At 35.4% G+C, this 14,982-nt stretch overlaps 2 protein-coding genes across 2 annotated transcripts; one reads left to right on the top strand and one right to left on the bottom strand.

Annotated features, from left to right (window-relative positions):
- Nucleotides 1-622: 622 nt before the first annotated feature.
- On the top strand, nt 623-2,426 carry LOC149391622 (small ribosomal subunit protein uS17). Its single transcript, XM_089620619.1, has 6 exons — nt 623-760; nt 882-922; nt 1,074-1,174; nt 1,700-1,844; nt 1,940-2,029; nt 2,146-2,426. Exons 1-6 carry the CDS (start codon nt 749-751, stop codon nt 2,234-2,236), a joined length of 480 nt encoding a protein of 159 aa, XP_089476745.1. The 5' UTR covers nt 623-748; the 3' UTR covers nt 2,237-2,426.
- An 8,551-nt stretch (nt 2,427-10,977) lies between these two features.
- On the bottom strand, nt 10,978-14,023 carry LOC149391623 (Hyp O-arabinosyltransferase-like protein). Its single transcript, XM_089620574.1, has 8 exons — nt 13,417-14,023; nt 13,071-13,138; nt 12,788-12,989; nt 12,595-12,692; nt 12,434-12,503; nt 12,253-12,324; nt 12,026-12,139; nt 10,978-11,352 (listed from the first exon to the last, which is right to left on the bottom strand). Exons 1-8 carry the CDS (start codon nt 13,810-13,812, stop codon nt 11,293-11,295), a joined length of 1,080 nt encoding a protein of 359 aa, XP_089476700.1. The 5' UTR covers nt 13,813-14,023; the 3' UTR covers nt 10,978-11,292.
- Nucleotides 14,024-14,982: the final 959 nt, after the last annotated feature.

The following is a 14,982-nucleotide window of genomic DNA, read 5'->3' on the forward strand; positions in this document are numbered from 1 at the left end:
AAAACGAGTTTATAAAACTAAACCAAACGGCCCCTAAAATTCGGATAATTTGGCTATTTAGTGAGCTTTTTTTTGGCTCTGTGTCCCTACTCTTCATGAACCCTATATATTTTCATGATAAAGGACAGAGAGTCCATCTCAAACACACATACTCATTATATATATACATATAATTTTTTTTAGAAGATATATATGTGTTAAAACCTTGGTCGTGAGTCTCGTGACTTGCGAGGGCATAAGGGTATTGGACACATACTAAATCAATCAAAATTGTTTTTTCTTTCCATATCTATTCTCAAACTTGTCATAAAAAAAATTAATTTTCGCTATTTTGCCATAAATTTTTCACAAAAAATGAGATTTTGTGAAAATTTTATGAAATTGTGTGAAAATTTAGTAATATATAGGAAAGAAAAAAAAAGTAGTCTATTTTGGAAAATATACATGTAATGAGAATTCGTAGGCATAAACTTCAGGTCAGCTTAAAATCTACATGAAAATATACGTTTTTAATTATGGGCTAGGCCGATTATCACCAACGATGAGCCCAATAACAAATTGTTTGATGGAACTAGCTAAGCCCAAGCCCACATTTTTTCTAAAAGGCCAGTATTTTGCGAAAAAGAAAAGGGCCAACTATAAAAGCTAGATTACAATCTTCTCTTTCCCTCTTGCTTGATTAGGGTTTTTGTGCTCGTTGCCTCTCTCATTCGGCTCAGAACACCACACACTGCTTCAAACTTCAGCAATGGCGGAACAGGTACGACCTACTCATCTCTCCCCTACACTTCTTGCATTGGAACTCACACTTGATCTCGGATTTAAGTTTCCGATTGACGTGGAATTTTCTAAATAATACATCGACTGTTTGTTTTCCTCAGACGGAGAAGGCTTTCTTGAAGCAGCCCAAGGTCTTCCTCTGGTAAGAATTTTCTTCCGTCTTTTTTTTTTTGTTTTCTAAATCGGATTTCGTTTCTGCTTCATGGAAGCGATGGTTGAATCTTTGGCGAATCTGTGTGAAAATAAAAGTTTTCGAGTTGAATTAGGAATTAAGCATTGTTGATATTGCGCAGCTCGAAGAAGCCTGTGAAGGGAAATAAGCCAGGGAAAGGAGGCAACAGGTTCTACAAGAGCGTCGGTTTGGGTTTCAAGACCCCAAGAGAGGCTATCGACGGTATGAACTTTTTCGATCTCTATATCGTTTGATTGTCGGTTTAGAAACCCTATTTCATTTCGTTCCCTGAGATCCTAGGTTGTGTGTTTTGGAAGATGATGGAATGTTGGATGTGGAAATTGTTCCAATTGTAATGGTACACCCACTTGGGAGATACTATAATATATATTTCATTAGTTGTGATTAATAAAGACGACAATAATGCACACACTTCTGAAAGTAAATAGTTTCTGGTTATTTGAAAGTTTCTTATATTTTGGGAGTGTTGCTCCACTTGAGAGATAGTACTATATTTTACATGCACAAGTTTTGGCTCTTTATATGGTGCATATAGTGCGAATAACATAAAATTACTGGTCTTTTTTTATATTTTGTGACTCGGGAGAGTGTTTTTGGAAGCAAATAACTACGATGGTTTCTGTGATTTGTGTTGTTTTCATTTGCGGTCTGAATTGGTTGTTGACGCTGTCCTTTTGTTCTTCTCCATGAGTAATTTCGTAACAAAACATGTGTATAATTTCGCAGGTACGTACATCGACAAGAAATGTCCCTTCACAGGTACAGTTTCCATCAGAGGCCGTATCCTCGCTGGTACTTGTCACAGTGCCAAGATGGTTAGGACCATCATTGTTCGTCGTAATTATCTGCACTTTGTCAAGAAGTACCAGAGGTTCGATTGTTAACCGTATGAATATAATATTGTTATCTTTTTGTCAATTCCCATTCAAGGTATTGAACTTTAACCGTATGTACATAATTGTTTAGATACGAGAAAAGGCACTCGAACATCCCAGCCCATGTGTCCCCATGCTTCCGTGTGAAGGAGGGAGACCATGTCATCATTGGTCAATGCAGGTTTGACTTTGATCCTTGTGGATGATGACCCATTCAATCAAGTTGATTTATAATAATATAAATCGGGATGAGCTTTTTACATGACCAATTAAATTTCCTTTGTTGTGTTTTTTTAGGCCATTGTCGAAGACAGTGAGGTTCAATGTGCTTAAAGTTATCCCGGCCGGTTCTGCTGCTGTTGGGAAGAAGGCTTTCACCGGAATGTAATTTCGTTTTCCATAGAGATTTCCATTAGCTTTATATTTGGAATGAGAATGGCTTTAGATTGGTCTACCTTTTGAAATGGGTACTTTTTTTTTTGTTTTCTCATGTGCTTAGTTTATGAATTGTACGCTGAATTTTGCCCTGATCAGAACTCGGTTTTTCAAAATTTTAATTCCTAAAGAGTATTTTTCAATTACGATTGTAGCATAGTGTTGCCCATCCGAGCTAATTTGGAATAAAGTAGAACTTAATGCAGGCTTAAAAAAAATCATGTTTTGGACTTGGTCCAGATAATGAAAGTGTGCAACAGATTAAGATCTATAGGTTACACACGGAGGAGAAGCACGTGGATTCTTTGATATACTGTCTCCATTGATTTAGTGATCTGTGCGTGCAAAAATCCCTTCGCCTTTAATAGTAATGTGTTGTGATGTACTTACAATACAAAGATGTAATAATATAAATTACAACAGTTTCATGAAATCGTTATTTTATGTTGGATGAGTGCAGCAAACTATTGCTTCATTGTGTAATACTTTAATCAGCAAAGTTCGTTCTCTTGAAAACATCATTAAAGCAAAGTAGTGCATTCTCGTTCTCTCGAGGCTTAAATACTATAAAAATGATATTTTGAACTATATAAGAATGATAAAAATTCATTCCAATTTCGTTAAAATTCGGGCAACTTTACGTTTAATGATTTTTCAGCGGAAGAAGCTTAAAACTGAGGCTTTGACATGTGTTTTATGAATAGATGAACAATTTAAAAACGTTATTTGAGGACCTCGTGTCATTGAGCCTCGCTCCTCGGCTCATTTGGACCCATAGCCTCCTTGGCTCTTTTATAAATGCCTCACTCACTCGATCCAAGGTTGAGATAAGTTACTCTGGATGCAAAACTCTGCCCAAAGTCTCTCTCTCTCTCTCATCACTTTCTAGCTCATTTCTTTGTCTTACATGGTACATGGTGGTTTCAGAAGAGATGAACTAACCTGCGCTAGAACCGAGAAACATGATTGCTTGTGCATGGTTTTAACCGAGGCTGAGAAGACCGATGTTCTGCTTCATTCATATGAACACACGTGCAGGGTTACAAGGGTTTAAAACGTGAAGGCTTTTTTTTCATAATTACTGAAGAACACGAAAACCAGAGAGAAAATATGGTGGAAAGGTCTACATTTCTTATTATTGATTCACGAATATATAGTCATAGGATCACAACAACTAGATCCTAATTACAAGGAGATAATATCGAAGATAAAGATAAATACAAAATAACTTGCATACTACGTAACAGCCTCCTAGAGACTAGCTAACTACTCAACTTATCCTGAATTATTCTACACTCCCCCTTAAGCTAAACTATACACATTGAATAAGTTTAGCTTGCAACACAAGTCACTGAACAATGGTGAAGGAAGAGCTTTAGTTAAAATGTCAGCGAGCTGCAGTCGAGAAGGAATGTGATGTAGCTTGATGTCTTCATTGTCAATCTTCTCACTGATGAAATGCTTGTCTATTTCGATGTGCTTGGTACGATCGTGATGGACTGGATTCTTCACTATGCTGATGGCAGCTTCATTATCACAGTATAGTCGGACTTGTTCTTCATACGGGACCTTCAAGCTATTGAGTAGTCTTCTGAGCCAGATTCCTTCACAAATTCCTTGAGCAAGTGACCTGTACTCTGCTTCTGCACTGCTTCGTGATACAACTGCTTGCTTTTTGCTCCTCCAAGTCACCAAGTTTCCATAGACAAATGTGCAGTACCCTGATGTGGACCGTCTATCTGTCTGAGATGCACCATAGTCTGCATCAGTGTAGACTTCAATACATTTGCTAGAGCTTTTCTTGAAGAACAACCCTTTTCCTGGAGTTCCTTTCAGATATCTGAGAATTCTGAATACAGCTTCCATGTGAGACTCCTTAGGATTGCTCATGAACCGGCTAACCAAGCTAACAGCAAATCCAATGTCTGGTCTTGTGTTTGCCAAATAGATTAGCTTCCCTACCAGTCGTTGGTATCTTCCTCTATCCACAGCTTCTTCAGACTCAGCACTGTCGAGTTTGAGCTTTGGCTCCATGGGGGTATCTGATGGTTTACAACCAACCATTCCAGTCTCCTTGAGAAGATCAAGAGTGTACTTTCTTTGAGATACACAGATGCCCTTGCTAGATCTGAGCACCTCCATTCCCAGAAAGTATTTGAGTTTACCCAAATCTTTGACCTCGAACTCAGTGGCAAGCAATTGTTTGAGGTTGACAATCTCTTCTTCATGATTACCAGTAATTACAATATCATCAACATAAACGCTTAGAATTGTAATTTTCTCACCAGCTCCATGCTTAGAAAACAATGAGTGATCAGCTTCACTTTGAGAGTAGCCAACCTTCTTCATTACTAAAGAAAATCTGCTGAACCAAGCTCAAGGGCTTTGCTTTAGTCCATATAGGCTTTTCTTCAGTCTGCATACTTTCCCTTGAGAATGCTGGTCTTCAAATCCAGGAGGGATGTCCATGTAGACTTCTTCTGTTAACTCTCCATTGAGAAAGGCATTCTTGATGTCTAATTGGTGGAGAGGCCAGTCTTGGTTAGCTGCTAGAGAGAGTAGAACTCGGATAGTGTTTTGCTTAGCCACATGAGCAAAAGTTTCTTGGTAGTCAATACCATAGGTTTGAGTAAATCCTCTTGCTACTAACCTTGCTTTTAGTCTTTCTACTGTTCCATCAGCATTATGTTTCACAGTGAACAACCACCGACACCCCACAGTCTTCTTTCCATGTGGCAAAGAGATTATTTCCCATGTGTCATTCTTCTCCAAAGCTCTGATTTCTTCATATGTGGCTTGCTTCCATTCTGGACTGGAAAGTGCTTCCTGAATTGATGAGGGAACATGCACTTGATCAATCTTTGTGACAAAGGCTTTGCTGCTAGATGATAAGTGACCATAGTAGAGAAAGTCCTCCATCTGATAAGGTGTGTGAGTTCTAGCAGTTTTCCTCAAGGCAATAGGTAGATCTTCATCAGTCATCTCATTACTATGCAAATTAGAATCTGAAGTTGAGTTACCTGGATCATGGCTGTTCAGTTGCAGGAGACTTGGATCTGATGATTGACAGTCTTGAGTTTCAGCTGTTGGGTTGGTGGTCTCTGGACTTTGTGGTGTGGGTTCTGTTTGGACAAGCTCAGGCTGGACATGAGTTGGAACATTTTGTGATTGGCTTGGATCCTGAGATTCTATAGAGTTCTCCCCCTGAATCGAAGTGTAGAAAGGACAATTTTCAAGAAAGGTTATGTCCATTGTGTGGAAGTATTTTCTGAGAGATGGTGAATAACATTTGTACCCCTTTTTTGATGATGAATAGCCTATGAAAATGACTTTTAAGGATCTAGGATCTAATTTATTTTGATCATATAGATGAGTGTAGGCTGTGCATCCAAAAAGTTTAGGGGTTATGTTTGAATGAAGTTTTGAGTGTGGATAACTTTCAAGTAGTTTCTGACATGGGGTTGAGAATTTTAGAACTCTAGATGGCATTCTATTGATGAGATAAACAGCTGTGAGCACTGCTTCTCCCCAGTATTGTTTAGGTACATTAGTAGTGAACATGAGTGATCTAACCACTTCTAAAATGTGCCTATTTTTCCTTTCTGAGATTCCATTTTGCTGTGGTGTTTTAACACATGAGCTAGTGTGTATAATGCCTTGGGAGAGAAAAAACTCATTCAGAATAGAGTTAAAAAATTCTGTGCCATTATCAGAATGGAAAATCTGGATTTGAGTGTTGAATTGTGTGAGGATCATTTGATGGAACTGTTTGATAAGACTAGGAGTTTCCGACTTATTTTTCATTAAGTAAACCCATGTAAGTCTAGTGTGGTCATCAATCAGGAGTAAAAACCATTTTGCACCAGAAATGTTGGGGTTTTTTGATGGTCCCCATATGTCACTATGGATCATGGTAAATGGCTGAGATGGCTTGTATGGACTAGGCACATATGACTTTCTAGTATGCTTAGATAGATGACAGATATCACATTGCAAATGCTTCAAATTTGAATTGATGAATAACGATGGAAAGAGTTTTGAGAGATACAAAAAATTTGGATGGCCAAGCTGATAGTGTAGCAACATGATTTTTCCTTTATTTGCATCCTTATTTGTCATCAGGCATGTACTAGAATATGGTGAAGGTTTGAGGAGGTAAAGTCCAGCTTTAACATCAGCACTGCCAATCATCTTCCCCGAGATCCTGTCCTGAAAAACACATGAATCCTCAGTGAAGTGAGTAACACATTTCAGATCCTTATTTATCTTATGCACAGATAGTAAATTGCAATTCAGTTTAGGAACATAAAAAACTGAGTCAAGTTGCAATGATGATGAGATTTTCACAGTTCCAATGCCCTTCACATAGGAGATAGATCCATCTGCTATGATTACTGTGATTGACTGATCACTTTCATGGTATGAGGTAAATAAATCACGGTTACCAGTCATATGGTCAGTGGCTCCAGAATCAACTATCCATGAGGAAGAGTTGTCGGTTTTGGAGTGGAAAACCAGTGAGATATTACCTTTCTTTACCACGAGTGCACCACCAGTGGAGACCTGTGGAGCCTGTTGTGATTGACTGATCAAGGCTTGGAGGATTTCCAGCTGGTCCTTGCTGAAAGGAGATGCTGATGCTGAGTTCCCTTTGTGATCTTGCTCTGAATTGAACCTTCGAGGCTTCCAGTCAAGCGGCTTCCCATGTATGTGCCAACATGTGTCTTTGGTGTGACCAGGCTTGTGACAATGATCGCAATAAGGCCTCTTTGTAGTCCTCCTGTCAGTGTATGCCTTGGCAGCTTGACTGTGACCCTCATTTGACACAGTGAGGGCTGAGACATCAGGGCTTGTGGATGATGTATCTCCCATCATGAGCTTTCTTCTGCTCTCCTCGTGTCTGATGGAAGAGAATGCTTCTCTCAGAGATGGCAGCGGCTTGGTGCTGATGACTCGTCCCCTGGCCTCATCAAGTTCCTTGTTGAGTCCTGACAGGAATTTGAAAACCCGTTTGGTCTCAACAATTGACTTGTAGAGCTTGGCGTCGCCTGGACAGCTCCACTGGTGTGTGTCGATGAGGTCGATTTTCTGCCAATGGCGAGTGAGAGAACTGAAGTATTGTGTAACTGAGAGTTCACCTTGTTTAATCTCATGAAGATGGCTCTCAGTTTCAAAAACTTCTGATGTGTTCTCTGAGCTGGAGAATGTGATCTTTGCTGCTTCCCATATCTCTGCAGCAGTAGAATACAGCAGAAAATTCTCACCAATTTCTGGCGTCATGGAGTTGATTAGCCACGACATGACCATATTGTTGTTGGCTTTCCATGGTCTGAATGCTGGATCTTCTTCTCCGGGAGAGGTTGATGTTCCTGTCAAGAAATCATCTTTGCTTTTCCCGCAAATAAACATCAGTACTGATTGTGACCATTGTAAATAGTTTTGGCCAGTGAGTTTGTGGTTTGTTATTTGCTGGGAGAAGTGGTCAGTGTTTGGCTGATTTTGTGAGGCTGAGAGGACAGGCGTGATAGCGGTTGAGGAGGTGAGACCATGAGTCTGATTTCCGTATTTAGGCATTTCTGCTCTGATACCATGAAGAACACGAAAACCAGAGAGAAAATATGGTGGAAAGGTCTACATTTCTTATTATTGATTCACGAATATATAGTCATAGGATCACAACAACTAGATCCTAATTACAAGGAGATAATATCGAAGATAAAGATAAATACAAAATAACTTGCATACTACGTAACAACCTCCTAGAGACTAGCTAACTACTCAACTTATCCTGAATTATTCTACAATTACTATAGTCATTCGAAAAGGAAGGTCGGTTGTTATGTTCTTCAGGAGCACTTAAATGCATGGATGTATATCAACAGCCAAAAGTTAGGCATTCAACGGCTTCCGAAAGTACCAGAATCTGATGTTGAACACGATTCTCGGGTATAATATAATACCTTATACACCTTCCTATTTTTATTCATCGACTATTTTCATCAACATGATCAGCCAAACTGCGTGGCCAAAGTGATATCTATGAGGAACGATAAGAAGGTAAATATGTTTACATTTTCCCTTATTATAAGCTGATGATCATATACACTTCTATATTGTTTTAATTTTCTTTTTTTCGAATAGAATGAATTAAAATTCGGGTTATCTATCTTTTAAAATACATTTCTTAGTAAGGCTAGTTTTCCTTTTTTTGGTAAATGGAGATTTAAGAAATTTCTTTGGGGATTTTCACGCAGGTGGTGTTTTTCGCGGAGAGAGATATATTTCTTGGAGACGAGATAACATATGACTACCATTTTAACCATGAAGATGAAGGTAAAGAAATACCATGTTTTTGCAATTAAAAAAAATGCAGGCTATCTTAATTTTATTATTATTATTATATATATATATATATATATATATTTTTTTTTTTTATGTTTTGCTCACCGAATGTCTCTAGATTTCTTATGTTATTGTGTACGATCATATGATACACAGCCATTTCTTTTCTAACTAGGTGCCATGTACATAAACCATTAGTTTAGTAGATGTTTTTGCATGAAGAGTACTGATAAGCAACAGTGTTTTTGGCCAAGGATTGAAATGCCGACGATCGATTTCGTGCCGATGACCTCAAAAAACGGAAATTGCGGTGGTCGATGGGAATTGCGACGGAAAAACTGTGGAAATTTGCTTAAAAAAATGTCGACGGAAATTGCGGTGCCGACGGAAATTTCGATTAAACACGGAAATGCCGACGGAAATAATGTTGCATAAATATTAATATAACAAATAAATTAGTTTCAAACACACACATAATAAGTTTAAACTCCAAATTCAAGTCTCCAACATACGTAATAATTTAACATATCATAAAAAAAAAACCATAAACAAAAGGTCTAAAACACTTAATATGTTAAAAAATAAAGATAAGTTCGAAACACATATTAAGTTCAACATAGATAAAAAGACACAATAGTAGGTTGACTCAATAGTAAGTTCAAAACGCATTCTAACTTTGAAATCTAAGTCTCAAATATAAAATAAATTTGGATTCTATTAGAAAATAAATTGAGAAAAATATATATGAACCACACAACATAAATACACATTTTTCATTCAACAAGCTTTTTCCAAAAAAAAAATTATAACGATTCGATTTCATCAAAAACTCAAACTGTCGGCACAAAACAGTGGGAATAATACAGGAATTTCGGCAACATTCCAAGAAATGACGGAAATATTGTTGATTTTGCACAGACAACGTGTAAATAATGTGGGCACGGTCGAAATTCCTGGGAATGCCGACGAAAAAAATACGCGAAACGACAAATGTTCATTTTTGTGCCGGAATCCAAAAAATAACGAAATTTCCACGCAATTTCCCCGAAATACCTCGAAATTTTAAACATTGGTTTTGGCACATATATTAATTTACGTAAACAAAATGATCCTTAAACTATTATTTTGTAGTATTTCAGTTCATGAAAATTTAACTACTCTTGTAAAGAAATTCAACACCTGTGACTTATAAAAAAAATCTGAATAATTTAAAAAAAGGTAATTATATTTTACACTTAAGTTATTAAATAAAATTTTAAACAATTCCAGATATGATACTTTCTAGATTATAAATACGATTTTTAATTTTGTGTATAAATATTATTAATTTTTTTTAATTCATTAAAAAATAAAAATTGGCATTTTTATGCAAATACCACAATTAATTTTTTGAGGACCATTTTAATATAATAAAATAGTTATAATTATTTGCTCAAAAGTAATTATTGTAGAGAATGTTGCATCAAAAAAGTTTCATTCCTTGATCTCCATTTTATACGTCACCTAAGATCATCTCCATTCCATCTTTATTTTCCATCTCTGTTTTACATATTTACATCAATAAATAGTATTTTTTTTATCTCAACTTCATCTCTATTTTATATCTTCTTTAAAGAATATCCTAAGTATTTCCTCTCTTACTATAATTTTTTATATTTTAGTTTTAACCTATTATTATTATTATTATTATTTATATATATTACAATTTCGGATTTTAGTTTTAACCTATTATTACTATTTATATATATTACAAATTCGCCTAACAAAATTAATTTTTTCATAATAATCCAAATACATATATATTATTAAGAGGTCTATTTGGTATATAGTCATATTTACACGCTGTATAACCAAAATGATAATATGTCCAAAAAATGCAAAAAATGATAATTTATTCCTCTATTGCACAAAATATGATATAATTTATTGATTGATAACAAAGTACATAAATTAAAGCATTACATTTCATAATAAAAATAAATAAACCATAGCATATTAATTGATTATACAAATAAATAAATTTAGACTTAAGAATTCGAATATTTCTCCAACAAATGGTCTATAAGTTGTATTTGAATTAGCATTTTTAAGAATTAACTAATTTATAAATAAATACATATAAAGTATCAAATTATAGTTATAAATTAAATTTTGGGCTAATTTTTAATTTTTAAAAACTTTTATTAAAAAAAAATTAGAGAGATTGAACGGTGGATCTTTAAATATGAAAATCTACTATTGTCATCATCTTTTTTATTTTTATTTTTTATTTTTGAGTATATCTATCTCAATCTCTAAGATAGAGATGGAGTGAAAATGCTCTATTAATATACCTTAAATGCCAACATGAGCTTTCATTCCGTAAAACTTATCCTCGTAATGTAAAATTGACTCATTTATATACAAGTAACGATGGTACTCACCACCAGCAAGCAACACAGCGATTTCAATGCTTATTCTCTACAGCCAAAAGCATACCACAGACACAAAGACTGAAGCCCCATTTCGGGTGGGATTTTAAATGTAACGCTCGATTGCCAAAATTAACGCCAATGGAACATCACCTTTGTAAATAAATCGCAAAAGACGAGGAATAACCAAAAAAAATAAAATAAAGAGGCTTTAAAAACATGGGTAGTCGTTAAGCGATACCTAACCAACTCATATTTATGATCCCCAATTCGGGATGTTTTCTGTGGCCTCATTCACCATTTTCACCAAAGTCACCTGCAATGTTTATCACATTTTGATTATATTATTTATCACACTTGACAATGCAAAATTATTCCATAGGCCAAAAAACATAAAAGACACCCACAAATTAGGCAGCGGAAGATTCCCGCAAGGGAAAAGACAAAACACTAAAAGAGAATATAATAAAAACCCAACTGGCACAATGATAATACAAAATATCTGAGTTTGAATATCTTTTTTTTTTCTCCCATTAAAATAATTGCAAGATAAAATGAAATAGAAGAAAACTTCAATCCTGACTTGTTCGTTCTTGTTTGTTTATATAAATTTAACGTACACGGAACCACATTATATAATTTTCAACTGTACAAAAATACACTCGACAGAAAACGCAATTGGCAATGAAGAAAAAGCGTATTGCCAGCTAACTCATAATTGACAATGATAATACTGACCTTCCTCAACGTGTGAAACAAAACAACAAACTAAAATATACATGAATCAAATGTTTTTCTTTTTTACTATTATTATCATCTTAATTCTATATTGTCTCTTAAATCTATTAAGAGACCCAGTCCAGTACTCCACATTATGTCACTAACTCTATAAGAAAATTTTACTTTGATGTGAACAACCAAATAAAGACCCTTGTCCCTAATTTGAAATTGAACTAAAAACAACTTTGTAAGCCATTAAAAAAACATACCACACTTTCTGGAACACCAAGTGGAGGGAGAGTGAGATTTCTAGGCGGAGGAGTCAGATCGTACGATCGTTTGTCGAACCTCCATTCTCCTATTTTACCGTATGTTAACTCGCCCTGCAAACCAATACCATATTAAAATATATATAAAAAAAAGAGAGTCGATAATAGTCGCGATTCACACTTTAATCTTTAGCCAAACTATGTGGATGTATCAAAGAACAAAATACCTTCATGTTATAATCGCAACCATACGTGTAATGGATTATGAACTTCTTGCCAATTTCTTTGTCCCACGGAGGCTGAAGCAGAAGATGAAAAGCAAAAAAAAAAAAAAAAGATGTAAAAATGTAAAATTACGAGGAAAAAAAAACATGTAAAAATGAAAAAAGGGCCGGTAATGTGTCGAACCTGAAGCATGAAATCCTTGTATAGGATGTTGCCGACGCCGTGGAGAGCAGATGAAACAGCATAAGCATACCTATTATCACGAGACCAAATTAAGTTTAAGTATAATGAACAAACTGAGAGACCACTTGATGATCAGAGTCATCAAAGGGGAGAGAGCGCACATTTCAAGAACCCAGCCGAAAGCTTTGTCTGTTTCGGGATCCTTCTTCATCGCCAGAGACACGTTCATCCACGTGGGAGCGATTTTCTTCAGAGATTCCTGTCATTAAGTAATTTGAATTAGCATATAACACCCAAAAGCAAGGCCCAATCTAAAAAAGATATATATATAAAAAAAAAAAAGAGTTTACGTACCTTCCCGACAATGACCGGAGAATTACCAATCGGGTCAATTTTAGTCACTGGTCCGTTTTCGACGGGGAAGTATTTCCTAATGACCGACTCATACTTCTTTGGTTCGATATAAAAAAAGGGAAATGCACCACCGAGACCGTCTTTAGATAAGTTGGGAATGGGCTTAACGATAACATGATCCGGCTCAGACATCAGTATGTAACTAGAGAAACACACAACACAATAAGCAATTAAAATTAGTCAAATAATCACAAATTAAAAATAAGAAGCCATTGTCACTTACTCTTCCTTTATGTCTGCTTTCTCAAGCCACTGTACAAATGCCCACGGTCTGTTGAGAACTACATACCCCTGCGATAAGAACAAAAAAAAAGTTAAGAATAACTGACTCGTATTGCTCAAAAGGTGAAAAAAAAAGAAACCCAAAAAAATGTGGCCAAAATCAAAACAAGTCATAAAAAAAAAAAAATGAACCATTCTTCCAATACCTCAACTCAATTAATACTAGCAAATACCAAATGTAGTACTCGTTCTAAATACCCAACTGAAATTAGGAAAGCCAACGTCAAAATCTCCTAAAAACTTCTGATTCGGAATTAAGATCACATGAGAGAGATGAGATCTCTGACCTGATCCATCCCAGAAGGCAGAGGCTGGGCGACAAAAGTGGGAATCTCGTCCATGAAATTGTCGGACTTGCCGGAGTGCAAGATCCTGGTGAAACCGCCCATCTCGGAGCCGGGCTGGTTCTGAAACTTCTTGAACCAGTAATACATAACCCTGCACTGCCACGTGTTGTACACCGAGTCCGACGCCGTCACCGCCGTGTGGAACAGCCGCTTCGACCCCGATCTCGCCGCCGACTTCTCCGTCGGCATCCTCACAACGGGGTCCACCGAGATCGTCCGCGACGGCCCCGGAAAGTCCTGCCTCAGAGGCGCGTTGGCTGAGATTATGATGTTGTATGTTATCAGAGCCACCGATAGTGTTACCAGCACCGTGAAGAACGTATTACCACACCCCATCTTCTCTTTTCCCTCTCTCTCTCTCTTTTTACTTTTTTCTCTTCGGTTCGGTTCTGATTTCTGATGTATGTATTTCCATACAGAGCTGTCTTCTAAAAATGTCAACTATGTGCTAATATAATAGTAGTGACAAATACAGGAAGAGGACACGAAGTGGCGGGCTTCGGTTTACTGAAAGTCTTCGAAATCTGGTTCAACGGTGGTGGTTGATTACTTTTCGATTTTATCTTTTACCTTTTTTTTTTTAATTTTAATTTTATTTTTTACTAAATTAACACAAATATCTTCAAATCTTATTTGAAGATGATAATACTAAAAATATCTCGTGTTTTCAAAATTTACATAAAAAATATCTCTTTTTTTTAAAAAAAATTCAGACAAAATTTGACTTATTATAAATGAAATTGCAAAAAAAAAAAAAAAAAAAGCTAAATAAACAGTAACAATTAGAAAAAGTCAAATGGAATTTTAAATGACAAAAAAATTCAATAAGTAGTTAAAGAAATTTGAAGAATTAAATTTGAAAAGATGGTACGAGAAGTAAACGTCTTTCATTTATTCCGAGTGACATTTTTTTCATTTATTTTTTTTTGGGTCTATCCAAAAGTTTCGTTTGCTAGGTCATCTATTCAACATATCGAGATATGTTGGTGATATATCGTCGATATATCATTTTTTGAAGAGTCTCCGTAAAATATCAGTTATAATCGTTATCGTTTTATAAATATCGATGATATATATCGACAAAATACCGATAATTTTTAGTAGTTAAAAAATTCAAAATATCGTCCAAATTTGAATTTTTTTAATAAAAAAAAAATAAACAATTTACTATTTTTTATTTTATTTTTATTTTTAAAATTTTTTATTTCTTATTATTTATATCTTTTACTTATTAATTTTACTTAGTATAATGATACTATCAATATTACCTTATTTATATTTTATAATACATATACATATATTTATATGACATATAACGTATTGTATATAAAAGATTGTAACTTATTAACCTATTCCAAATATCACGTTTTGGATATAGGCAACGTTTGAAAACTTTTAGGAAAATAGCAAAACAGATGAGGCGGCACTTGAATAAACCAACCAAATTTCCTATTTTGTCCTTCAACTTTTTTTTTTTTTTTGCTACAGTGATTCGTCACTTTCTCT

The sequence above is a fragment of the Urtica dioica genome, chromosome 7 (genome assembly GCF_054948205.1).
Source record: "Urtica dioica subsp. dioica isolate 48M chromosome 7, U.dioica_male_clone48M_v1_H2, whole genome shotgun sequence".
NCBI lineage: Eukaryota > Viridiplantae > Streptophyta > Magnoliopsida > Rosales > Urticaceae > Urtica > Urtica dioica.

Bases quoted from the DNA above. Each gene is read 5' to 3' on its own strand.
- LOC149391622 (XM_089620619.1), top strand. The intron at 1,845-1,939 runs GTTCGATTGTTA...ATAATTGTTTAG, and splicing joins TTTGTCAAGAAGTACCAGAG to ATACGAGAAAAGGCACTCGA. The intron at 2,030-2,145 runs GTTTGACTTTGA...GTGTTTTTTTAG, and splicing joins GTCATCATTGGTCAATGCAG to GCCATTGTCGAAGACAGTGA.
- LOC149391623 (XM_089620574.1), bottom strand. From the start codon at position 13,812: ATGGGGTGTGGTAATACGTTCTTCACGGTGCTGGTAACACTATCGGTG. The intron at 13,139-13,416 runs GTCAGAGATCTC...TTCTTATCGCAG, and splicing joins TGCCTTCTGGGATGGATCAG to GGGTATGTAGTTCTCAACAG. The intron at 12,140-12,252 runs GTATTTTGTTCT...ATTGGTTTGCAG, and splicing joins GTTGCGATTATAACATGAAG to GGCGAGTTAACATACGGTAA.